Source organism: Apostichopus japonicus, chromosome 20 (genome assembly GCF_037975245.1).
Source record: "Apostichopus japonicus isolate 1M-3 chromosome 20, ASM3797524v1, whole genome shotgun sequence".
In the NCBI taxonomy this organism is placed as follows: domain Eukaryota; kingdom Metazoa; phylum Echinodermata; class Holothuroidea; order Aspidochirotida; family Stichopodidae; genus Apostichopus; species Apostichopus japonicus.
The window spans coordinates 32,815,069-32,840,514 of NC_092580.1; the positions used below are offsets into that span (position 1 = coordinate 32,815,069).

General features: G+C 38.8%; 3 protein-coding genes across 6 annotated transcripts in view; 2 read left to right on the forward strand and 1 right to left on the reverse strand.

Moving 5' to 3' along the window:
- Positions 1 to 25,446, reverse strand: part of LOC139961891 (uncharacterized) — a 49,731-nt gene that overhangs the window by 10,750 nt on the left and 13,535 nt on the right. Inside the window, exon 2 of one of the 2 annotated variants that reach the window (XM_071961525.1) lies at positions 21,496 to 24,139. The exons of the other annotated variant lie outside the window; for it this stretch is intronic. Coding sequence (XP_071817626.1) covers positions 22,258 to 22,857 — 600 coding nt within the window. The 5' untranslated portion in view covers positions 22,858 to 24,139 and the 3' untranslated portion in view covers positions 21,496 to 22,257. Of the gene's footprint in view, positions 1 to 21,495; positions 24,140 to 25,446 lie in introns of those variants that run through there. 2 annotated transcript variants of the gene reach the window in all.
- On the forward strand, positions 2 to 14,532 carry LOC139961881 (uncharacterized). Of its 3 annotated transcripts, XM_071961499.1 has the most exons (5): positions 2 to 426; positions 3,812 to 3,930; positions 9,920 to 10,067; positions 10,759 to 10,898; positions 12,060 to 14,532. In XM_071961499.1, exons 1-5 carry the CDS (start codon positions 363 to 365, stop codon positions 12,255 to 12,257), a joined length of 669 nt encoding a protein of 222 aa, XP_071817600.1. In that variant the 5' UTR covers positions 2 to 362; the 3' UTR covers positions 12,258 to 14,532. The 3 variants fall into 3 exon arrangements, 2 of the variants coding, with proteins under 2 accessions (XP_071817600.1, XP_071817599.1); XR_011791062.1 differs by lacking the exons at positions 10,759 to 10,898; positions 12,060 to 14,532 and adding an exon at positions 4,450 to 8,846 and having other exon boundaries at positions 2 to 3,930; positions 9,920 to 10,049; XM_071961498.1 differs by lacking the exons at positions 9,920 to 10,067; positions 10,759 to 10,898; positions 12,060 to 14,532 and adding an exon at positions 4,450 to 9,002 and having other exon boundaries at positions 406 to 426.
- The window catches only part of LOC139961884 (uncharacterized), a 39,210-nt gene continuing 31,087 nt past the window's right edge, over positions 17,324 to 25,446 (forward strand). Inside the window, exon 1 of the mRNA XM_071961510.1 lies at positions 17,324 to 17,633. The gene's annotated coding sequence lies outside the window, so the exon portion shown is untranslated. The remainder of the gene's footprint in view (positions 17,634 to 25,446) is intronic.

Genomic DNA, 25,446 nt, shown 5'->3' on the forward strand with positions numbered 1-25,446 from the left:
AGCTACACTCTAATAAAGGCCGGTTCAATTTTTTGAACCTTTTCCCGGTTCAGAATATTTCGAACCGATTCGGTTCATATTGACCCCGGTTCTGTTCATCCCTCAAGGATCATTTTCAAACCAGTTCAAACGTTTACGGTTCAATAACTCGTTTAGAGGTATGATTGGCTTGTTTATATCACGTGTATGCAGATGTTGGCCTGCAGCATATGTATGTGTCGCGTCGGTAGAATTTAACTGCATTTACGCGGCAACTGTATATCAGCCCTAACTTTAGACGACTGTATCACCCGCCGTTATCCTGTTTTTTCGTGTTCGTTCGGTGTTGTTGTAGCTTGTGTTTCTCCGAAATTTTGAAGTTCATGGATTTCGTTGAAGAAAAACTTCGTGAGTGGGGCCTAGAGAGATTCCTGCCAGCCTTTCAAGGTAATTTTTTATAAACATTAGAGCGGCGCTAGGCCGAACGCCTAGCCTAACGTTGTTGCCGTACTTACTTGTTGCTGCAACAAGTGTAGGCTACACACAGTAAAGCACTTGAGTTGTAGGCCTAGCCTAACGTTACGTTAGGGCCTCCATTAACCCTTTCCAGGCCAGCCCTAACATGTACAGTGTGCATTGGCTAGCCAGAGCACTTTTCAAATATTTTAATACTGTCAAACAGTTTCAGGAAATTATTTATAGAAAAAAATTGGTTGCTTGGATTCATTCGAGGTCTAGGCCTAGGCCTACATCATTTTTGAAGATAAAGACCTTGTCTTTCCATTTCTGGAGGTGAAAATGAGCTAGGCCTAGTAAATGATGTCACACCAATCCAAGATGGCCGCCGAAATTAAAAATGGTGGACAAAATTATACTGATGTTGCACTTAGCACCAGGGCTTTAGGTAGGATTGTGCTGGTACTGGCAGTGGTAGGGTGTGGTTTATGGAAAGCAGGGTGTTGCACTTGTTGAACGCTTTGCGCAATAGCGTGGGGTCAAGGGGCCCGCTTAGGGCCCCTTGTGGGGTCCAGGGGCGAAGCACCCTGGAAATGAAGCGATTTGGTGCACTTTACAGGCCTGAGATGGCGTTAAAATGTGCTCTGAAAGTGCAATTTTTTGGGGAGCAATATTAGTTTTAGCAAGAAATAAGACATACTGTACATAAAATGAATAAAAGGTTTTAAAAGAAATTACCTTGTCTTAAATGTTGACCTCTGTCAAAAATGTATGTATAGTAAATTATAGTACACTAGTACAGGTAAAGGCTTTGTCATGGCTTAAGATGTTAAAAAACAACTTTAAATAATAATGAATCGTAACATATTTTTATGTAAACTGCAATTTTTTTATTTTGCTCTTTGCATTTTACTTGTCTCATAACTTATTAATTTATTAAAAGAAAATAAAACGTCGAGAAGAAACTCCACTATTTCCAATGCACCAATTCACATTCTTTAAAATATCATTGAGCCATGTCCGGTTGAAATTATAAAACCAGCAACAAAATCAATTTTTATCGCGCCCGTTGTCAGTTTGCACACCATAAACTGCGCGAAAGTAGTTTAAACCTACCACAGAAAATCTTTAATTATTTCACATAATTACAACACAGGTACATAAAGGTATTCAAACTGTACTACAAAAATTAAATTCAGTCAGCAAAACAGCCTGAATGAGTGAAGGTTAACCGTTTTTCGAAGTTAGGCTCCCAGTTTAGGCTAAGCATTTAGTACCCTATTGCTATCTTTGGGGCGGTAAAGTGCGCAAACTTACGTCGGTTGACAAGCAACAATAAAATTTCGTCCACCAACCTCTAATAAACTATCTATCGTTAAATCGACAGGTGGCTTGCTTGGCCTAGCCTGGGCCCTAGACCTACAAAAGGACGTAAAGTTATGCATTGCGCCATGAAAATAGCATCACCTAACCGGTACTTTCAGCCTACATACTTCGGTTAGAATGAGTTGTTCTAACCGCTCAGTGACCCCATCTTTTAGACATAAATTATACCATACCTTAGTAAAAAAGTGAAGCATAGTCCGTTTCATTTTGCAAGCCTGCGTTCTGGACTTCTCGTTACGAAAAAAATGTCTCCGACTGACACTGTTCGACTCGATAAAAATTCGGCCTATAGCTTGGCTTAGTAAATAATAGTACCATACCTTGCGAATTTTATGTGTTCCGTCCTGGAATCTCCCAGCGGATCTCTTAACATTCCAATCCGCGAGGCCAGATGATTTATATACACAACTTTTAATTGGTTGCTGAAGTTGGTTTATCTCCGTACAAAAAAACCCATCCTAACCGGGGAAAAAAAACGAGCCACTCCAACTGGTGATGGGTGATATATACAGATTTGGACTGTGATCTATCATATGCAACAGTGTCTGTTTCTTGATCGAGGGAAACTACACACTATATCAACGGGGGTTAACTTCGTGTTGGTCGTCGAGCAAAAAATTTACATCGCCACTCGCGATTTTGTTTTTCATGGTACAGTTAGGCCTTGCCGTATGTTGTTGTATCCGGGACTCTTTGTATTTTTATTACGCACGTGGTAACATTTTTGAGAAATGTCACATCGCTCGACGCTCGGTGTATGAAGAATGTACATAGTTTTTCTGTGAATTCCATAATTTTGTGCAAGTAGTAACGGCAGCTGTGTTTTTTCGTTATTATATATTTATATATTTATTTTTGAACAACTCAATTTAGCACGGCTTGGTACAATATAGTAAGGCCGTGTTAGGGATTATAGGCCGTGTTTTTTGTTAGTTAGGCCGTGCCAAACACGGCCGCGCGTCCGGCTGCCTAAAGCCTTGCTTAGCACATTTATAGGCCTAACTGTAAGTGTTTGATTACCACGGGCCCCGGGGCCCTGTTGCCTGTTGGTCAACATTGGATCTCCTAGGCCCAGCCCTAATTTGCTCAGATCGTTCGTCATCACTGCTTTCAGACTCACCTGGTCCTCCCTGTGTCGCGTTTTCCTCTCCACCCTCCACATCGAAGCTATCATCCCCAACTTTCCGTTTTTTCGCGGAACTGGTATGCACAAAACCTACACTAAAAACTACATCAGAATCTGATGAATTGTCGCCGGAATCATCTGATAAGGGTGTCCAAATCAAAGTTATTTTCGTCAAAGTTCTCTGATTCATCACCGCTAGGCTCGCTACTTCCACTTGAATCTCGCTCACTACTACTATTTTCCATCATTCAATACCGTAAGATTGCCGAAACACATGGCCAAAGAACGTAACATGCGACCAAAGATTTCACTTCCGAGTTGAAGCAGGTTCTGGTTGAAGTCAGCAAGCATTTACAGCCTGACTGGTGCACTAGAGAGACTAGGTGTCAATGTATCCACTAATGCTGAAATTGTCTACTATCGCGCTATGGTGATTCTGTGCAAATCGGATAAACTATCACAGAGCTATGGGAGGTAGAAGAGGAGCAAGTGGAAACACGTATTATTACGTATTTGGCTAGCAGCGGTAATATGAGTAGCCCATATTATTACGTAGTTGGCCTGGAAAGGGTTAACAAATGTGCGTAGGCGTACACAATCCTTTGGTTTTAATACGCATGAATGTACACATCAGGCCCATCCAGAGAATTGACTTCATTTTCAATCATGAATTTTCATTCTTTCTTATCTCTGACAATTTTTCAAATTACTGAAGTAGGCCTAGGGGCCTAAGTAAAAAAAAAGTTTTAGGCCTAGGCCTAGGGCCTAGGCTATAAGTATAACAAAAATTATATGGTCCCAATTTTGTTTGTTATGACCATTCTGCTAAAATATTTGTTAATTCTTCTCTTCCTTGCTCAACAGAGAATGAGATAGATAGAGAAGGATTCTATCTCCTTGAAGATGAGATTGAATGCTTGAAGGAACTAATTCCTGCTGTTGGACCTCGATTAAAGTTAAAAAAGGAACTGAAGTTACTGAAGGTTAGTCTTTAGCCCCCTCACCATGATCATTTGTTATGGAGTGCTGATCATGGTTCACTGCACAGTAAATTATGCCTAACATCAGATTATGTTATGCTGCAAGCTTGACAATACATGGAATTTTTCTTCAAACCATAGAATTTCCTTGTGACCGATTTGAAACATTAAAAATATTACATATTTGGCCTAGTTACGTTAGGGGCTGTGTGAAACCTACACCCCCCCCCCCCCAAAAAAAAACACTGTGAAATACCGGTATTGTACCCGATACCGGTATTGTATTGTCGGTAATACCGGTGCTCAAAATTCACAGTACCATCCAACCCTAATGTGATATTCCACCCGAACCTTCAATATTTTTAAGGCTACAGGTATACTTTAACAGACTGCAAACGTATGACCGAAAAAATGATGTTGTCATCACCCACAATTTGAAACTTGCAAACAGGCCAAGAATACAGCTGACATGAGTCACAAAACATGAACTTAACAGTGTTCTGTTTTGTTTTCTTGTTATAGATCATGTCAGCTACCCTGGAAACATTGTTCCTGTAGAATGCTTTTATCCCATTTATACTGTACTGTATGTGAACTTGATTTGTGACTTGTACTGACTTGTATCTTGTTCAATATGGGTTTCGTTTGCTCACAATGTGGAATTGTCATAAATGGGTCGCCAAAAGCATTGTTGTGGCATCTGCGAATTGCCCATCACCTAATTAATGGGCATGTTTTCACCAAAAGCATCGCTTGTGGTCAAAATGGATGTGAAAGATCGTTTTCAGGACGGACTGCTGCCTTTCGCAAACATTTGGGCACTCACAACTATGACAACGATGATGTTCCTGTACACGTGCCGGTGCCAGCACCACCTGATGCTGATTTTGCAGATGTTCCCGCAGACAATTTGGATGCTGACCACGATGAGGTTGAACCAGATGAGCCAGAAGGCGAGCTATGGGATGAATTGACTACAGAGGAAGTTGAAAACCGTGCAGCAATGCTTGTTGCAGGTTTACTAGCATCTAGTAGTACAGTACACTCCACTGTTACACAGGTTGTGGAACAAGCATCAGACTTGATTAATGACATGTCCTCTTTCATGATGCAGAGAGTGAAACAATTTGCCACCACTGTAGGCATTCCCCATGATGACCAGCACTTGCAAGCCTTGTTGACAGATATTGATGGAGTTTCACATCCCTTCAGGAATGTTGGGAGCCAGTACAAGCAACGTAAATTTTTCCAAAACTGCAAAGCTTTTGTTGCTGCAGAAGAACTGCCCATGGGCGTGGCATATTATCCAGTGAACAATCCTTCAACTGGTAATGTACAGCAACATATGAAAACAGTCACCTTTCAGTACATCCCAATAAAGCCGCTCATGAAGATGATCCTGGAAGAGACCGATGTCCTCAAAATATCATCTACCCACATGATGAGTGAAGATGGTCTCTTAAGGGACTTCCAGGATGGATCGTTCTGCCGTGAGAGTCCCCTGTTGTCATCTTCTGCCACCATCAAACTGATTCTGTATGTGGATGACTTTGAGGTGTCCAACCCTCTTAGTCCAAAGGCTGGTATCCATAAACTGGGGGCAGTGTACTTCACAATTGCTAATCTGCCACCAAAGTATAGATCAACATTGTCCAACATGTTGTTGCTCATGCTTTTCAACTCCGGTGATGCCAGTTTGTATGGATATGGTGCTGTGTTTGCTCAATTCATCCAAGATATCAATGAACTCATTGCTGATGGATTGCACATTGTGACAAACTTCTTTAATGGTAACGTGAAGATAGCAATAGGACAAATTGTTGGTGACAATTTGGGAATCCATTCACTATTTGGATTTGCAGGTGGTTTCACAGCTAACTATCTCTGTAGGGTGTGCAAGCTGCATCGGGATGCTATCAGGACATCTGTAAAAGAGCAACAGGGTCTTCTCAGGACCTTGGAGAACTATCAAGCTGATGTCGCCCAAGATGACTTACAGCAGACAGGAGTCAAGTCGCCATGTGCTCTAAATGACATCTCACATTTCCATGTTATAAACAGTCGTTCGCCAGACATCATGCATGATATCCTTGAAGGAGTTTGTCCACTAGAGTTGAAGTTAGTTTTACAACAACTGATCCACAAAGAACTCTTAACCTTGAATGAACTGAATGCAAGGGTCACTAGCTTTAATTATGGCATTCCTGATAAGCGCAACAAGCCAGTACCATTCACTGCGAATGCTCTTCGCTCTCCAGATGGGGCCCCAGGACAGAACGCAGCCCAGATGTGGTGCCTAATCCGTCATGTTGCAGTAATGCTTGGAGATCTTGTACCCGAAGGAGATGAGCATTGGGAATTGCTTTTGGCACTACTGGATTGCCTTGACATAATCTTCTCACCAATTATTAGCAATGGGGATACTAAGTATCTTTCTGAACTCATCAGTGACCACCACCAACTTTTCCTGGAATTATTTCCCGAAAGACACCTGAAACCCAAGCATCACTTCATGACGCATTACCCCTCTGCAATCCGCCTGAATGGGCCACTAATTCACTTATGGGTGATGAGGTTTGAGGCATTCCACAATTTCTCACGGCGACTATCACACATAGTGTGCAACTTCCAAAACATAGCAAAAACTCTTGCCTATCGGAATCAGATGTTGCTATGTTTCAATATCCTGTCCAAGAAAGCTTTTGGAAGTGAACCACTAGAGGTCGGACCTGGAGAAACTGTTATCATCGCCTCTCTTGACAATGGTGCTGTGATTGCCCGAAATATGCACATGGCACTGTACGATGAAATTTTTGTCTGTAAGTGGTGCCGGTTCCATGGCGTGGAGTATCGTAAATATCTGATGGTAGTCGTGGGGAAAGAAGATGGTCTTCCAGTTTTTGCAAAGATAATACAGATATTTGCTTATGAGTCTATTGCAACTTTCATGTGTGAACTATGGCACACTGTGCAGTTCTCTAGGCACTACCATGCTTATGTTGTAGAGCCACTGGGTGCCAAGGACATCGTATTCGTTGGTGTCAAAGACCTACTCGACTTTCACCCTCTGCATGCAGTGAAGGGGAGGAATTGCTCGAAGTTCCTAATTTCTCCACGTCACATTATCGGATAGATGGACTTTGTTATACAGTAGATGTCAAAGTTAGGGATCGGACAAATGCGCGATTGCGTTTTTTGCGGCGCAATTTGCGTTTTTTGAGGTTTATTGCGTTTTTTGAGGTTTATTGCGTTTTTTTAAGATTTATTGCGTTTTTTTTTTAAATTCACCAAAAAATGTATTTTTTTATGCCCAGATTAAGTCATTGAGAATTCATTCTGAGTAATGCATTATTTAATTTTGTTCTGAGCGTTGTTTTACAAATCACCCCACAAATATTTTCTGTGAAACTAGGTCCCGTAAATAATCCAACATCGTAAAATGGCACGGCCTAACGTTAGAATTAGATCGAGCTACATACAGTCCCACACTCCTACTGTAACTAGCGACCACAGCGAGCGAGCAACAAATTATGCACACGGTAATTAGAAACAACAGTTTTTTTTATTCATTTCATAAGAAAACTTCTCTTATCCAATGCAAGCACTAAATGATATATCCTGGAAGAGAACTCATCGGGCATTCTAACCGTATTATCCCAGTGGCTGTACTCCCGACAAAATCGGATGATTATAAATCCAAAAAGTTTCGTGAATAAAATATTACAGCAATGGTGGGAATACAGTGAATAAGTCAAGTGTACATCAGCTGGATACATGTATGCATAGTCATAATGTCATTGTCTCTTCACACAGTAAACTTTATTGTACGTTCATTGGCTAACACTGTATGTTTCTCATACCTACACAGCAAAGAAATATGGAATTGCGCAATTCGCCGGGAGGGTGTCTCGCTATTGCTTAATCAGTAAACACCCAAGGATGTTGCCACCTAGAGTCGTAGACCAAAGTTTCTGAAATTGCATGGTTGTTGTTGTTGTTGTTTCAGGCGATAAATTTCAGAGTTTTTATAAATTTAGCATTTTAATAGATGTATTATTTCTAACTATTATTTTGGTTAATTATTAATATTTTGAGGGATTTTCTTCTCACTGAAAATTACACAAAAAGTTGTAAATTTGAAGTGGCACCGCTGCCCATATTTTTCAATTTCCATGTGCTTTCACTGGTCATTTGTAACTCTGTATCGTAACAACATGGCTCCTGACCCACGATCTCGCTGCCTCATTAAATTTCCGATTAAGTAAAAAACTACACAGCAACAATAAGAGTGATATAAAATAAAAACAACAAAACTTACAACTTAAAAACAGCTTTTAAGACTTAAGTTCGTGTTTTAGAAGAAATATGATTATTTTTTCCAGTTTTTCTTCTTTAAAGTTTGGAGACCATTCAGCTTAAAATAATAATAGCAATAAAAATTATTGTAGAGACGAACATGCCTGTCGCAATTCAGACTTTCGGCAGCGCACTGACCTACCGGCGGAATACGCAAAAAAATGTAAACTGATAGCTAGTTTACGTCATAATTATTCCCATTTTCTTCGTTCTTTTCGTGACTTTTTAACTGGGATTGAAATGCTAAAAAAACAGCGCTGTTACACGTGCATAGACAGGTCATAAGTAACGTTACGTAAGTGCGTTTTTTTAATGCGTTTTTTTGCCATTTCGATTGCGTTTTTTGCGTTTTTTGTTAATTTAAGGTGCGTTTTTTGGTCTTGAAAATCGCGCATTTGTCCGATCCCTAGTCAAAGTGCATTCCCAATTTCATGTACAGTGCAGTTATAATGTGGGTACAAGCTGCCACCAGCAACACTTTCCAGAGTAAAAATCGTGGCTACTTGTGTCAACCAGGGCTTTACCAACTCGAATGACTGCAGTGTTTCATCATTCCTCATATAGTAAGTTGTCATTATTTAGTACAGAAGGAATGTTGATGAGAACCATATTCAATGTGTAGACCGTCTGACCAGGGGTCAACAGACTTTTGGTGGCCATAGGCCTTGTTATCTTGGATATTTTACAAATGAAATCATGGGAGGTCGCATATTAAAGGGGGGGGGTACTCGCATAATATGAGTATACAATTTGGAAGTAAGCAGTTTGGCCCCAAGATACACATGGGTCTCTCACTTTCTCACTTGCTTGAATTTTGAAGTCAAAATTCAAAACAACGGCCATAATAATATAATAAGAATATGCAACCTAGCAGTCCGCTAGAGTCTAGTTATGTGTCTGTATTTTATGAAACAGATCCACATTTGAGGGAACATCATTATACTGTACATGGGTACCCTTTTCCTTAGAAATGACCCCCAGAAATGGATATGGGTTTTTAGTCTGACATGGCACACCCCCGACCAGGCGACCAATTGCAAACCGGATCAAATAAGCCCACTGGCCTGATTCCTCATGATCACAGGCCGGACCTGGCTCACTGGCTTCATGTTACTGACCCATGGTGTTGATAACAACAATCAAGTTGCACAGGAGTTTCAATAAGAATATATATGGACTAGTAATTCATGTTGTTTTCTTTTACATGCGGCAAATGGTCTAATTTGTGTACAACACTTGCCCGACAAAGAATACGCATACTATGAGGAGGCCTCTTAGTAGGCTTCTGCACAGCGTTTGGCTAGTTCGTAGAGTCAATCAAACTTCATTGAGCGGCTAATATAGTGGTTAAATCTTGGCTTCCAAAATTCTGAGGGTGGACTGCTGACATGCCAGACATTATAAAGTGCACTTGGTTGTCTGCCAGTTGGCATGCCATAAACTGCATAAAATGCCAAACCGCATCGGGGGTGTTCAAAGAATCAGACAGCTACGCCAGTTAAAAGGTCTACGTGAACTATGAATGATCTGTGACAATTCATGTCACCCTGGGGCACGAAGGGTTAAATATTGGCGCAAAATGTATGTGATCTGTTTAGAATTACAACATGTTTTCCCGTTGTGCTATCTGTTACAGGTAGAGCAGGATTTCAGGATTCTGTTCCCGGAGCTGTGCGATTCCCTCTATATGAAGTGGCCGGGATTCTGTACAAAAGTCATACAGTATGCCGACCGGCAACTGAAGTGGAGACCCCTGTTGAACTTACGTGGGATGACAGATGGGGGTGAGTAAAGCATTATCTCAACTATAACGTTTTCCCTGGCAGGAGACCTCTTAGCATGTGATATATTTCTACCACACTTGTATGGTGAGCTCTTCTATCAGGTTGTGTTCATCAAACAACCTGAGAGCGTTAAGGGGCATGTGTTCTAACTAACTTGTTGGTGGTGGTTACATTCCTTCCCACCCAACCCCCTATAATTGTGTAATGTTATTAAGATTATTCCTAGAGCTGTACAATGCACCCATTCCTTTGTTCCATGGAACCACTAAATTGTAATCACTTGCTAATGGAGAGCGGTTTGTATATTTGGTGTATAACTTTCGAACCAATTCTCAGCACTTTTTGTCGATCAGATGCTCTCCAATAGCCTAATTTCTCAAATTGCTAGCCTTCTTGTTTCTTTGTAGTCTTCATATTTATTAGCAGCCTTTGTGTGAACGACTGACAACAGATTATTTCTAGCTGAATGAATATTACTATGCAGGGACAAACTTACAGACCTGAAATGTTGGTATGTCGCACAATATCGGCAACTCCATGTTGCAACAATTGACAGTGTCCAGTTGGTTTGGTTGGAGTTTATTTCCTGTTGGTAGGCCTTGAACTCGTACTGCAAACATTATTTTTTTCTGAAGTTTTATTTTCATAACATATGCAATGGCAATTGTATAATTGTTTCCTTGTATTACAGATGACGAGGAATCTAACGTTGCACTTCAACTTTTGGGCCTCCTCTTCCCTACTGGAAGTCAGCGGACAGCTGGAAGAAAAGGGCCCGACAAGAGAGCAACGGTAGAAGAAGCTCTTCAGTCTTTCATTCAAATTGAGGAGGTGAGACATGAATCGCTCTTCTGTATTTGGAAAGTAGTTTATTTTCATCTTGTGCTTTATGTACTATAGCAATGTATGATGCGTGCTTGACATGATGATGGTACGATAGGTACTGCTGTTTGTGACAGAGAAGCTGGTCATTGTGAGTGAGTGCCAGTGTAAGGCTTGGGACCTATAAGGTTTTTTGATGATGGAATGTACTCTGCAGTACAATTTTGACATGGAGATTGCATAGAAACAGACAGACCACACCTTGAATGAATCGGTAATGCTTAATGTCCAAATGTCATTCAAAGTGTGAATGGAGACATTGTTTGAAATGGGTTTTATTCATTCATTTTTTTCATTCAAGGCTAAGATTGCCACAAAGTGCCCTTCAGGATAATTGATATGTGCAACAGCCTATGCCAGTAATGTGGGGAAGAAATCCACAATTAGTATGTCATCAGCATCTGTCATTAATATAACTCGTATTTTAGTGGCAATTGCTTTTCCCCACCCCACCCCTAAAGCAATGTTGTGGGTGAAGGAAACATCTGCAACCTACCTGACGGGTAACCCGGTACCCTCGTTCCATTATTCTACCCGATGCAATCACTACTTATTAGGGATATCGCTCTTTCTAAAGACTGGAAGGTGTCGATCAATATGCAGTGGCGGGAGTGTGGCTTAGCGGTACAGTGCCTGCTTTGCATGCGAGAGGTCCCCGGTTCGATTCCTGCCTGTCAATTCTGGGTAAATTTTCCAGAGGTGGCTGCAACTGCAGTTGTGATGGACGAGGTCTTCGACTTGAATTCCTGGTTCTGCCGAGGTCTGGTGGACTTGTGAAATGGTTGGGGTTGGTGAACGGGGCTCTTGAAATAAGTCTCGCTCATCAGCTGTAAGCAGTGACGCTGGACAGCTCCCGCTCCTCCGGGTTCTGAGAAAGTGGTCAGCTCCTGGAGTGCACTGTCGTCCGTCGGATGGGGACGTTAAATGGCGGTCCCAAGAGCAGGATGGGATTGGATTGGTTACACCCCTGCCTCGACGTCTGGGCACTCTTCGAAAAGAGAAGGCGAGTTATCATCCACGCCCAAAACCAGCCAAGGTTCCTCGATGAGCCTTCAGGCTTTCTGAACCCTTAGTAACTAAACTAATATATTTTGTTCTATTGTCTTCCAGATTGGTACCAACATACCCACATTTTTGGAGGGGAACAAACAGACGCAGCCGTTCATCCTAGCCCTTGGGGAGAGAAAGTCTCCGGAACAGTTGTTTGTAGTGGTTGAAGGACAGACAGTCTCATGCAGTAGCTTATTGCATGCAGTGGACGTGTGTTTCAAGCTTTTTTATTTGTTAGACGTCCACTACCCATGGTAATGCTCCAATACGTGGGATTTTGTCCAGAAGTTTATATATGGGATAGGAGATGGCAAAGGCAAAGGACGTAGTGCCTCGGCAGTCACACTGCTTTGTAACTATCTGAAGGCAAAATAGGGCACATAGGAGTGAATGCTTCGATCAGGAACCTTGCATTGGGTTCTACAATTTAATTGTTCATATTTAGTTGTTGTTAGGCCAAGTAAAAAATAAACATGTTTCTCGTCCCCGCCCGCTTCCATTTTTGGGGACGCGTTTTTTCTATTATTTTTTATTCATGACAACTTGGGGTCAAACCAGGAAAATAGGCATATTTAAGCCTAAAAATATCAAAATTAAATAAAAATTGCAGAAATGATTTAAGTCATCCCTTAAAAAAAACCATTAAAACGTAGTATAGACAGTGACACCACATATTTGCATGATTTTCAACGACAAAATGCTCTTAACGTTTTTTCGAAATGGTCAGAAAATTCCAAATGCACAATCGAATGCGACAAAAAAAAATCACAAAACTGGTATGTGGCAATTACATACAAAAATCGTCATGACAAGCAATCTCGATTTGGTGAAAACCAGTTTTAAAATTCACACTATTTAGTAAAAGAAAAAGTATTCAAATACCCCATCAACTATATCCCTGTATTAAAAATTTATAACTCGCATTCGAGTAATTTATGACAAATAAACAAATTTCTTGTTTTTAAGCTTGGTTGGTTTGGTTCACAAAATCACAATTGGCCAGGCCCTAGACAAGGCTCAGCTAGTCCATGAAACTGTGGTTCGGTAATTGTACCTCATACATCAGTCACAAACCAGTATTCTTCTGATAAAACTGCCAGCATCAACTCGACGGCTCTCCTTTTGCGATTTGCGATTAGGGGCAAGGCTAAGCCTATTAATAGACCCTGAACATTTTGATTTGAAGTACATAGCCGCAGCTATCATCAGATAGTGCTCATTTTGATTTTATTATGAATTTGTAAGATTGAAATGCGTGATGGTTCAAAATTTAAAATGCGTAGCCATACATAACCTTGCACAGTCTCAAGCAGTGACGCCCCATCTCCTCCTCAGCTTAGAAAATTCGGACGGGAAACATGTTTTTTCTTCTACTTGGCCTTAACCTTCCGTTGTATATATACAGGGAGTCTGGGTAGAATTTGTTGTTAAGAAATTTTGAATTGGCATAAACTAAAATACTTACTGCACATCAATTATTGCAAAACAATTGATGAACGCAACCAGTGCCTCGAACATCTTGGAGACCTTGTTTTGGTGGACAGTGTTTTTCTGTAATTTCTGTAACATGTCTAATATGGACTAAATGAAAGATGATGCTCACATTGCTACCCTAATAGTTCCTTGGAGGCACAATGCTTGATTTAAATTTCATGGATGCAAATGCTATCATCAGAATTTCAGTATGAAGTGTTTGAAGGGTTGGATTTTCATGACTTTAAAGCTGTAGTTATTTAGTTGTAGTGTCTAATTGCACAGTTTAGTATCTAGTTATTTTGACATGGCATCGTAGCTGTGGTTTGTTCTTGATCACCACAGATTTTCCTTCAGATTTATTGTAATATATTGCACAGTTGAGTTACCATGGCAACATTCCATGGGGGGGTGTGGGGGTGGGAGTTAAGTATAATTGCACCAATTCTGGTCAATGCTTTAAAACTACAAATACACATTTATCTACAAACTCTCTAATGCCAAAAGAAAATATCCAATATCTTATTCGGAGTGCATCTTTTTCACTTTCTTGATAATAATCCTCCATGTCAACACGGCGCAAGTTGAATGTTGTTAAAAAATACACTTACATATGTGGGTAAAACTGTAGAACTACGACATGTGCAATCGCAGTGACACATCCCGTAAATGTAAATGAGAAAATCACTTAGTCTCAGAAACATTAATTGGAGGGATAATTCTGCCCCATTCATTCTTGGTTGGTAAATAATAGCCTCAAAATTGGTACACTGCCTGCCCAATGTTATCAAGCCGACCGCCCAAAAACATTTGTGGGCCTAGGCTAGGGCCTAACATTTTTCACTACAGACCAAATGTTGAATAGCCAAGGGCTCCCTTCTAACGTAACTGAACAAAATTCATCTGTTAACTTCAATAAATTTATTCAGTATGAAAATTACATGTTAAGTGCAAGTTTTGAAAACCAGTACAACTTTTGCTTTTGAAACCATAGTTACATACTTCACACTATTTTGCTATAGATGAAGTAATCCTATAAGAAATAAATAGTTAAACATAATGTTCTGAAGTTGCCCTTTTACTTGAACTGTTTTCTTATTTTTTAGGCATGACTGTAGAGATATTTTAGTTTGACCATGTGTTAGTCCTGTGTGGTTTATCACATGGTAAAATCAGTTTTGCCGTTGATGCCCTGCAACCAGTTGTCAATATCAAGGGTGTGTGAATGCAGCCAACTAGACGAGGGAAGAGCCATTTCCTGCAACCTACGCAGTATATGAAACCCAAAATCTTCTGATGCCCTCCGGGCCAACCGATGGTGGCACTCCACTTGGATAAGTCTTGTCGGCAGTCAATTTGTCCTGGGCAGAGAACCCTGCACCAGGGGTCAACAAATTTTGTCCATCGAGGGCAAGGTTGTGTACATTGCCAGGTCATAAGTGCTGCCCTCTGCCATACCTGAAATTTTCAAAACTCCTGTTTGTTTTTCTGATAGTTTTCTATTTTTTTTTCTAAACGCTCCTGACGGGTACTGAAGTTGCTCCTAATGGGGTACTTAACTGAGCAACGGGGAGATAAAGTGCCTTGCTCAAGGAAACAACACAGCGCCCCTGGATGGACTCGAACTCGCAATCCTATGATCTCAGGACTAGAGTCATTACCACTAGGCTATGTTACCACGATCCCCTGATAGTGATGCATTTGTTAATAAGATAATGGGACAACCATGACACACATTACTTCTTGTTCAGTCTTTCTAGTGATAAGCGCCTTCATATACCCCCTTTTTTTATACATGTATCTATATGGTTTCCCCTGGTAAATTGTGGTTGAATCTATGTTATATTTGCTAATGTGTAAGGCTATACTCTTCTAGGTTCTGAGAGTAACATGCAAATTTGGGAGGCATGCCTTACCTGAATGTGATCAGAAGAGATTTAGTGATCAATGTAGACTGGAACGTCATTTGGCTTGCATTTTCAATGTCGGCTTTTGCCTTGATATATGCATCACTCTGAACTGTAATCTGGTTATCTGAACCACATAGTCGTCCCACCAATGGTTTAAACCGTACACTGTTCATTCGGATTGAAAAGCCTGTTAAAAAATGAACCGAAACGGCTCAAATTTGAACCGAACAAATGATCAAATGTGCACTCAAAACTTTGAACCGATAAATCGGTTCAAAATGAACTGAGACTGTTCATTTTGAACCGATTTATCGGTTCAAAGTTTTGAACCGGCAAATGGTTCAAAATTTTGAACCGGTAAACCGGTTCAAAATGAACAGAGTCGGTTCAGTGCCCATTTGATCCTTTGTCCGGTTCAAATTTGAGCCGTTTCGGTTCATTTTTGAACCGGTTGTTTTTAGAGTGTAGTCCATTGTAAAGAAAATATGTCGCATCCATTAGCGCAGATAATAGGATCACCTGGACATTGTGAGCAATTCTATAGCATTCTCAATCTACCCAAGCCTTCCCTATTCATATACCTGCCACTATAATGCTGACACATTCCTACTACCTAGTCAGCATCATTATACTAGATCTGACTGGTTCCCTTGATTAAAAGTTTTAATACACAACAGCTTGTTCACTCATGCAAAAGATGACCAAGCTTATCATTACCAATAGTAAAATACACTGTCCTATCTACTCTAATGTGACAATGATCATTCGATACCACTGATATGTAGAGGTCGCAGTGTTCAATGCACACATCAAGCAGAGGATTGTATGTCTGAACGCTCACCTTCAAATGAAGCACATAACTGTGGCATTTCCCACCTTTTGAGTATTGCGCTAAAAAAAATCGTCAGCCATTGTGTAAGTTATAACACTTTCACGGTATACGATCTACTCATGATGCATGCACATCGCGCAGAGTACCAGTATAGTAGGCTAATAGCGTGAAAATGCTGGTTTTTGCACAACATTGGGCAAATCAAGCATGTTTGCCCACCAGAAAGTATTAATAAAATACATCTGAATTTTGGCACACCACAGTTTCCCATATCAGTTGTGTAATTTTATTTATTCATATTTGGCAATGCTTTGTTTGCTCAACCAGGTTTGCCCAACAGTTTTTAGAGTGTACGTCATCATGCTTATACTGTTCCAGCCCTTATTAGTTGACAATCCTCTGACGTCACTGATCTGATGTAATAAATCTTAAACTTATATTGATTAAACTGGAAACATGATATGTATTGCATGATCTTTGGCATATACGGTAGCTATACAGTAATATCTATAGTCTAAGAATCTTTTGTTTCAAGTACCATATTCGATAAGACATTCAATGATTAATGTTAAATATGAATTTCTGTTGGGTAGTGAGGTTGCTGCCGTGCATTGTGTGTGCGTGTATGCGAGCGTGTGTGTTCGTGGCATTGGGAGGGTGTTCTATCTTCGAGGGTGTCAAAAATTTCGCGGGACAGTGGAAATGGGACTTTGATTTGATTGAGTGAACTGCTGAACAGTTTCAAAATTTCCCGACGCATAATTAATCCTATATACCGAACTTACCCATTGAAGGTAAATATAAGTGCATGAGTTGACTTGTCATGAAACATGTTTCTTCTTGAAATGTTTGTCAACCGAAAAGGGCACTTACAGGTTACCAAAACTAAAACATAGGGATACCTTTGAATATAACAAAAATGGAAAGAGAGTACATTAATTTCCATTAAAAAACAGGGTAACTTTTGATTAAGGAAAAATGTGCCCTTTCACAAAAGTGAGGGCATCCCCGTGTCCCCATTTTGCCCCCTGCCCTCTATTCCCTAGTCCTCTCACCCCCCCCCCGACCTCTCTATACACATAAATATCTCTTCCAATAACCAGGCTTGACTTGATACTACAATTTTTTGTCATAATATTCTGCATTGTTCAAAACTGCGTCCACTTACCCAATTCGTTCGCCCCCTCCTTCCACTTCCTCATCAGAGATAGTTGCGTGGGAATAATGTCATGATGTAAATGAAGGTCAAATTAGTAACTTTGACTATTATTATCCATCGGGAAAATTCCAAACGCTATTGCACAACATATCGTCAACAACAAGTGTATTTAAATATCCAGTTGTAGCTGATAATGGTCATTATACAGTTAGGGTTAATTTAGCACAGACCAATTGCTGTTTCAACCTACAACTATCTTAGTAAGTATATTACATTTTCCTCTTGTTTTGATTTCGTTGCTATGTTGACACTATTTATCAATAAAAAGAATAATAATTAAGCGCCGGCAAAAATATGATTTAGATTGTGCTGAACCGTTACAGCGGTGAACGTTAAAACACTAAAAGATACAATAGCAAAATGCACATAATGTAATCATATATATATAAACCTTTTTATCGGCCAAAATATTTACACGGAAGGATAAAATATGAAAATATCATCCATAATAATGGATTATTGTATTTTATCATAGTTTATACTTAGTTTCAACATTAGCTTCTAATTCAATTTAAATTGTAAATATGACTCGAATGTAAACAGTTTGTACACGGCATGTTCAGTATAAGTATAATTTTGTACAGCTTATAAAAGTTATAGAAAAACATGGACGTTGATATGACAAGCTTTAAGCATATGAGTCGGTCTTAGCTTGGAAGTTTCATTTTTAATCTTTACAAAACACATCCGTTGCAGTTGCTTACACGTTTATCAGATTATGAAACTCTGCCATTAATTATTCATACCGATGTTTGTTTTCAAACTTACAACGTTTATTGTAATTTAAGACTATTCAAAACATTATTTTCAAAACGATGTTAAGAATATGTAGAACTCACAATTCAGACAGCCATTTAATACAAAGTCCTCATGATCAGCACACTGCTATAGTTAACCTAATCTCAAATTATTTTTCTAAAACGATATACATTTTTAAGTAAAAATTCATTAAAATACCGTGAACATCGTCTAGCCCCTACTCCCTCCAACACCCACCACCACCACTCGCTCCAACAAACCAGAGCAGTCAATACATTAAAACATAAGTAAAGCTTGGCTATACTGCATGCTATAATGGCGACCCTTTGCAACCCCTTTTGTGTAGTTTATCGATTAATTTAATTTTCGCCTTCAAGTGATATTTTTGTGTACTATATATAAAGTACCAAATTAATTTCATATTTCATATTAACATATCAAATATTTATAGAAAAATAATAATATACGTGTCTATAATTAATTTCCATATAATAGAATAAATATCTTTCCGTTAATTTCAAAATTAGGGGATAAACTATAAAGAGGCCTATACTTATAATAACACACGTTACATTTCTTACTTTATAGTCTCCATATGTGTAAACAGTTTGTTTGTCTGATGAACAAACACAAACCATTGCTTTACTGGCACCATAGCTAAGAACGAACAGTTCAAACGAGCTTGTGTCATATTGTGCATACATGGATCTCATATTATAACTTGGGGAGAATTCCAGCTCTGAAGGGACAGGTACGGTACTGCTGAAGGTACGAGAGAGTTGTACAATTAGCGTGTCATTTATTTATTTATTATTTATTTATTAAACTTTATTTTGAGAGGGTAACTCGTTTAGCCGAAGCTAATCTTCCACGAGGCCCTCGTACAATACAAAAATAGATAAATAACAATTAAAATATATAAGTATAAAACTAAAATGTTGCAAATTAAAAAAATGCTAAATGAAGTATGAAATTATGAAATTATGAATGAGTATAAACGAGTAAGATTCTTAAACTACGATCAAAATGAAATAAGAATATTATTAATATTAAAATTATACAATGTGTATAAAATCAATAAAAACAAAATCACACAATTACTGATCTAAAACTTTCCAAGAAAACGAAGAAAGCAATATAACATATCATTACTTGATAAAACGCTGAACTAATCTTTTAAAACTACTTAAGCTGTTTGCATTTCTTATTTCATTTGGTAGTGCGTTCCATTGTTTTGCAGCAATGTGGGGGAATCTTTTCCTGTGGAATTCAGTTTTTCCCCCAGTTAGAAAGAGCCCAGATGATGTAGTTGAACGTAGGCCATATGTATGTACATCATGAGTATACTCAAACATTTCTTTCATGTAAGACGGGGCAAGTCCGTGGAGTGATTTATATACCATAACCAGCCTTTTCATATTAAGACGTTCATTGAAAGTATGCCATCCAAGTCTTTGAAAAGGGTCGCTGGACCTTTCATAATAAGTAGCATCTAGTATTATTCGGGCTGCACATTTTTGAAGCTTTTCTATTCGGTCAATGTATCCCTGGTTGCATGAACCCCATGTGAGATTACAATAATCCATGAATGGCTGAATATAGCCATTATAGTATAACACACATGTAGGGATGTCGATAAATTCGTTTAATTCTTCTTAAGAGTGCTATTCTACTACTTATGGTATTACAAACAAAATCAATTTGATCATTCCATGTAAGATCTGCATCAATCCTGACACCTAGAAGCTTCTCTGATGAAGTATTACTTAGCAGCTCGTTATTTATCATCACATTTAGATTGTTGGAATTTGCTTATGCTTAGAACATATTAACGTGCTTTTCGTTTTCTCAGTATTAATAACCATCTTATTTTGCTGACACCAATTGTATATATGTTTAGCATCTTCATTTAATTTAATACACAGCTCATCAATACTCTTATCACTAACATGAAATGTAGTATCGTCTGCATACATATCCGCAGAACAATGTGCAAGACATAAATCTAAATCATTAATATAAAGTAAAAATAAGAGTGGCCCAAGAATTGAACCTTGTGGTACACCACTTGTAACGTACATTGGGGTTGATCTTTCCCCGTTTGAAAATACACTTTGTGTTTTTCTGAAACCATTTAATTGATGTATCTGAACATTGGTAAATTTTCATTTTTTCTAATAGGATATCATGATCTACTAGGTCGAATGCTTTTCTTAAATCTAGCATAATTGAGCCAATTAAATATCCTTCATCAATATTTTTCATCCAACAATCTATCAAATTAAGCAAGGCCGTTTCACATGAATGTTTGGCTCTAAACCCAGACTGAGTCACCCTTAGCAAGCCGAAATTATCTACATATCTATATAATCCATGGTGAACATGTTTCTCTAAGATTTTTGACACCACTGGAAGTACCGCTATCGGTCTATAATTAGCTGGGTCTAAGGGGGAACCGCTTTTGTGAATCGGAATAACTTTAGCCGACTTCCATATCGATGGAAATACGTTTTCTCGAATACTAAGATTTAAGATATGGGTAAGACTTGGTGCAATATATCGTGCACTTTTCTTTATAATGTAGGCACTTAATTCATCGGTACCAGTGGCTTTAGTAGTGTCAAGGTTTTTAAGATACTTAAAGACAAACTCATGTGTAACTTCCGGTATATTAAAACAAGCGTCTATTGGTAATTTAGTGGATACATATCGATTCAAGGATTCATGTCTTCTGTTTATAGGTTGTTTGTTGTCTTCATCATCATTTACATATTTGTTTGATACAGAAGTAAAAAATAAATTAAAGGCATCAGCAATTTCTTTTGCATCGGTTACACTCTTGCCATTTAGTTCAAGGAGTGTTGTTTCGCTTGAATTTGGGTAATTAAATGATGATTGAGCATTTCTTAAAATCTGCCACAGTTCTTTTGTATTTCCACTGTTTTTGGAAATAGCACTTTTAAAATAATCCTGTTTAGATTGACGAATAAGAGATGTTGTTTTGTTTCTCCAAAAACGATATAGCGTAGGTTCATTGGCTTTTGCATTGTCCCTATTTTTTATTGCAGATTTTATTTCTGTGTTCATCCAAGCAGGTTGATACTTTCTCTTAATCCTTTTTATTTTCTGAGGGGCGTGCTTGTTTACGATACTAATCAATGCATTTTCCCATATAAGTACCTTTTCTTGATTTAATTCAGAAATTATACTGTGCCAATTGAATGACCGCAGGTCTTGCAAAAATAATTCATCATCTATATTTTTCACTGCCCTATATGTAATTGAGGTGTGCTTTTTTCCCCCTTTGTTTCTCTTTATGGCACAGGGAAAAGTACACCGGAAAATGATCGCTCAATCTGATATGTGGTACTTGAATATTTTTTACCATTTCACTATCAGTAGTATATATATGGTCAATTAGAGAGCATGTGTTTTCGGTAACTCTGGTTGGTTCCTTTACCATTTGTTTCAAGTTAAAATGATTTACACTGTGTTCCCATGTCTTATTATTACTTTCATTTAAGATGTTAAAATTAAAATCTCCTATGACAACAATATCTTGACATGTACCATATGGTATATTTAACATGTTATGAAAGGTGTTTATCCATTCAGCTCTAGCACTCGGGGGTCTATAGATTAAGCATAGAAACATATTCTTATTAAAGGGTAGCTTGATTTCTAACCAGATAACTTCCATGCTTTCAACTTCAAATTCTTTACGCCTAACAAATGGTGTGTCATTATTAACATAAATTAGAAGTCCCCCACCTTCTTTCCCAACTCTATCCCTTCGTACAATTTTAAATCCTGGTATGGTTAATTCATGATCAAAATATTTCTCATTTAAAAATGATTCAGTAATAGCTAAATTATTTAAAACTTTATCATCGTGAGTAATTAGGGTTCCCAACTGATCCATCTTTGGGTGAAGATGTTGGATGTTTATAAATCCAATTTTGAGTCCTGTATTTTGTCTTACCTTACAGTTTATAGAATATTGTACACTTGTTAGTTGGTGAGTATTGTTATCAGTTCCTTTTTCCTTATCGGCGTCTGGTATGCTTACGGCACTCTTGTCATGGCCATGATTCTATCGGTAGTAGCAATTGCGTTCTTTATGACCCAGACGGTAGCAAATCCGACATTGAAGTGGGCGGTCATAGCGGCAGTTTGTGACAACATGGCTGGATTCGCCGCAGTTGTAGCACCCACGGTTTGAATGATGGGTGTGGCGTTGATCGTAGGTTTGATGATGTGATTGACTCCTGTTGCTTGGTTCTGCATGTCGATGTGTAGGGTTGCTGTGGTATCTTGTGTGCCCGTTGTGGTTCTCGTTCCATTCAATATGGTGTCCGTCTTTACGGTGATTCGAATAATCGTGTTCACGTTGGTGATGATGTTGTGATCCACGATGGTGTCCTGAAAAGTGTTCACGCTGTTGCTGACGTAATTGGCGGTGGTGTCCCGAGAGACGTTGGCGTTGCTGGTGATGTGATTCTTGGTGGTAGCGTTTGTATGGTACGTCCTGATCTTTATCGTGAATTCGAAGGCAAACTGAACCAATGGCGGTGTACTTTTGTCGTAGTTTTTTTTTGAACCCTTGCGACTAAGGTGGATACCATCATAGGCAAACAGGCCAGTTATCCGTTTCACCATCGCCATATGAAAATGATGTGATATTATCGATGTAACGACAGTCCAACTTTGTGGCTAAATCCTTTAAAGAATCGTTTAGATCCAGAATAGCATGGGCACACTCGTCTCTCGACATGGACCAGATATATGGATTTTAGTATGTTCGCAGCTAACCTGAGTAGTTGTGATTAAATCCTCAAAATCATTTAGGATTTCGCTTAGTTTGTCAGATTTTTTAACAACGTCAATAGTTCCCACATGGATGATTACGTGACTTACGGCTTGGAGAGTTGTATTCGCTTTCATCTCATTTCTTATAGTTTCCGTTGAAGCCCCACTAATGCACTTGACACTAACATTATTTCCATCGAATTCATCATCCGATAAATCTCGTATCATTGAGTCGCCAATGATTAATACTCCATTCTTAGGTGGTTTGTATGATGCGATCTGTGCGTAAGTGTTCTTTTCGTGACAGGGATCTTCAGCTTCTTGTGAATTTTGACCAGATGTGGTGGCCGAGTTATGTTCGGAGAGTTCTCTTACTTTCGCTTGTAGTGAGTTTATCTGTTTAAGTGCCTCTGTCAGTTGCTTTTGGGATTCAAGCAAATTACTTCGAAGTCTCAAGTAGGGTTGGCAGAACCATTTGGATTTAGCACTCTTAGTAGGTGTTTTGTCTAGACCTACACAACCTATGTAGTAATCAACACCACAGAAGTTACAGGATACGATTTTTGCTGCACCGCCATGTGGGCTGACACAGGATCCAGAACAATAGGTGATCAATAGTTCTTCTGGGTCAGTTTGTGTTGATCCGTGTGTGACGCACTGAGGTGTGGCGGTCGAATCCATATTGTTATTGACCGCTCTATAGCTAAGTGTCAGTATAACACAAAAGAATATCTCATATATGATCATATTTTGACTTGTTATCAAGTTACGTGCGACGTTGCAACTCGACAATTATCGTATATAACTTGTCAAAAACTTATATTTTCGACGCATTGTCAAGTTACGTGCAAAGGAGCGACTAGACAATTTGATATACTTTGGATATACTGTCGTGTTATACTAACGCGTTAAATCTACAACTCGCCTGTCTTCTTAGAGCCACCGTAGATACAAGTGAATTTGAAGCCCACTGTAGCGTGTCAGTAAAGCGTCAAATCACAATATGACGTATTGGTATTTCGAAATTGAGTACGGTAAAGATATAGAATGGTGTTTATATTACTAAAGACTCGCCGCTTCTAGCAGTTGGTATAGTCGTTAAGTTGAAAGGGTGGTTTTAGTCTTGATATTTCATAGTCTAGGAAAAATTAAAAACGTGAGTGTCAGTATTACTTCTATAGCTTTTGATGTTTCCAAGATATTCACCATTAAAGTACTTCTCTGGAATGCTCATTTAAGATGATGATGATAACGTCAGTGACCTCAGTGCAGGTCTTAGTGTTAATATTAATCCATTTACTTGATTAAGTATAATACCTTCTTCACCAACATGTTCTGCAGATCAGTAAGCAACAGTCTGAGAGCACCTTCGATCAAATCCAATAATCATGACTTTGATAAATTTACAATGTATCACAAACATATCATTCGAAGCCAGACAATTTTAATCTTTTCCCATTTAGTTTCGTTTTACACCTGAGGAACTGAATTAATGGTGTGTTTGTTAGACAGTCCAGTCACCCTAAACGATAAACCTCACTTGCTTAAAGGATCATTTCTCACAAATTAAAGTTCGTCATTATAGAGAATTACAATCTGGAACTGATAGTAGTGGGATTGAATGATCTACAATATACTTTATGTGCCTATTGTAATCCTTTAAATATTGAATATTTACTTACAAACCTTGTCACCTATAGGCGTATTATGATTGACCATGGAAGCTGTATTGGGTAGTAAGTTCAGTAAACTTTAAGCTCAGCTCAGCTCAGCCGTTTGGGTACTCCTTAGTCTATTACTGATATATATATATATATATATATATATATATATATATATATATATATATATATATATATATATATATATATATATATATATATAAACGGTAAAGTGGCTGACGTATCGATCCTAACTTGTGTATCTTCAGAGGAAGACGAAAGCTAAGCCAGACAGGAGACACAAGTAACTTAGACAAACGGACAAGTTAATTGAACATTGGAAACTGAATAGAGTTAAATTATAATCTGTCTCAAGCAGTTTGGTGACAGTTTCTTCTCTCTCCCCATCTCTGTTTTCAAGTTACATCCAAAACGAAATAAGCAATGTTGTATACAACACTCAGGCCCATACACAGAATTGTGAGTGCATGGAGGGAGGGGGGGGGGGGGTAGGATGGTAAGTTATCGATTTGTGTCCTGGGGAGGGTTCTTCTCAAGTCTGTGACCTATCAGTGATGAGTTTCAAAATATTTTTGTTTTCTAATCACAACCCTGAGGTAGCTGAAAGATACTTCCCTGACCTTGAAAATGTCTCCGAACGGGCCTGACACCTGTTTTTGACTTTCATTACCACTTTTTTACACTTCCCTATTTTTCTCACTCAATCGTCGAGTCAAGGTATTCTCCCTCTCAACAGGGTGGAGGGGCCATGCCCACCACCCCC

Coding starts and splice junctions, on each gene's coding strand:
- LOC139961881 (XM_071961498.1), top strand. CDS start 4,562: ATGGGTTTCGTTTGCTCACAATGTGGAATTGTCATAAATGGGTCGCCA.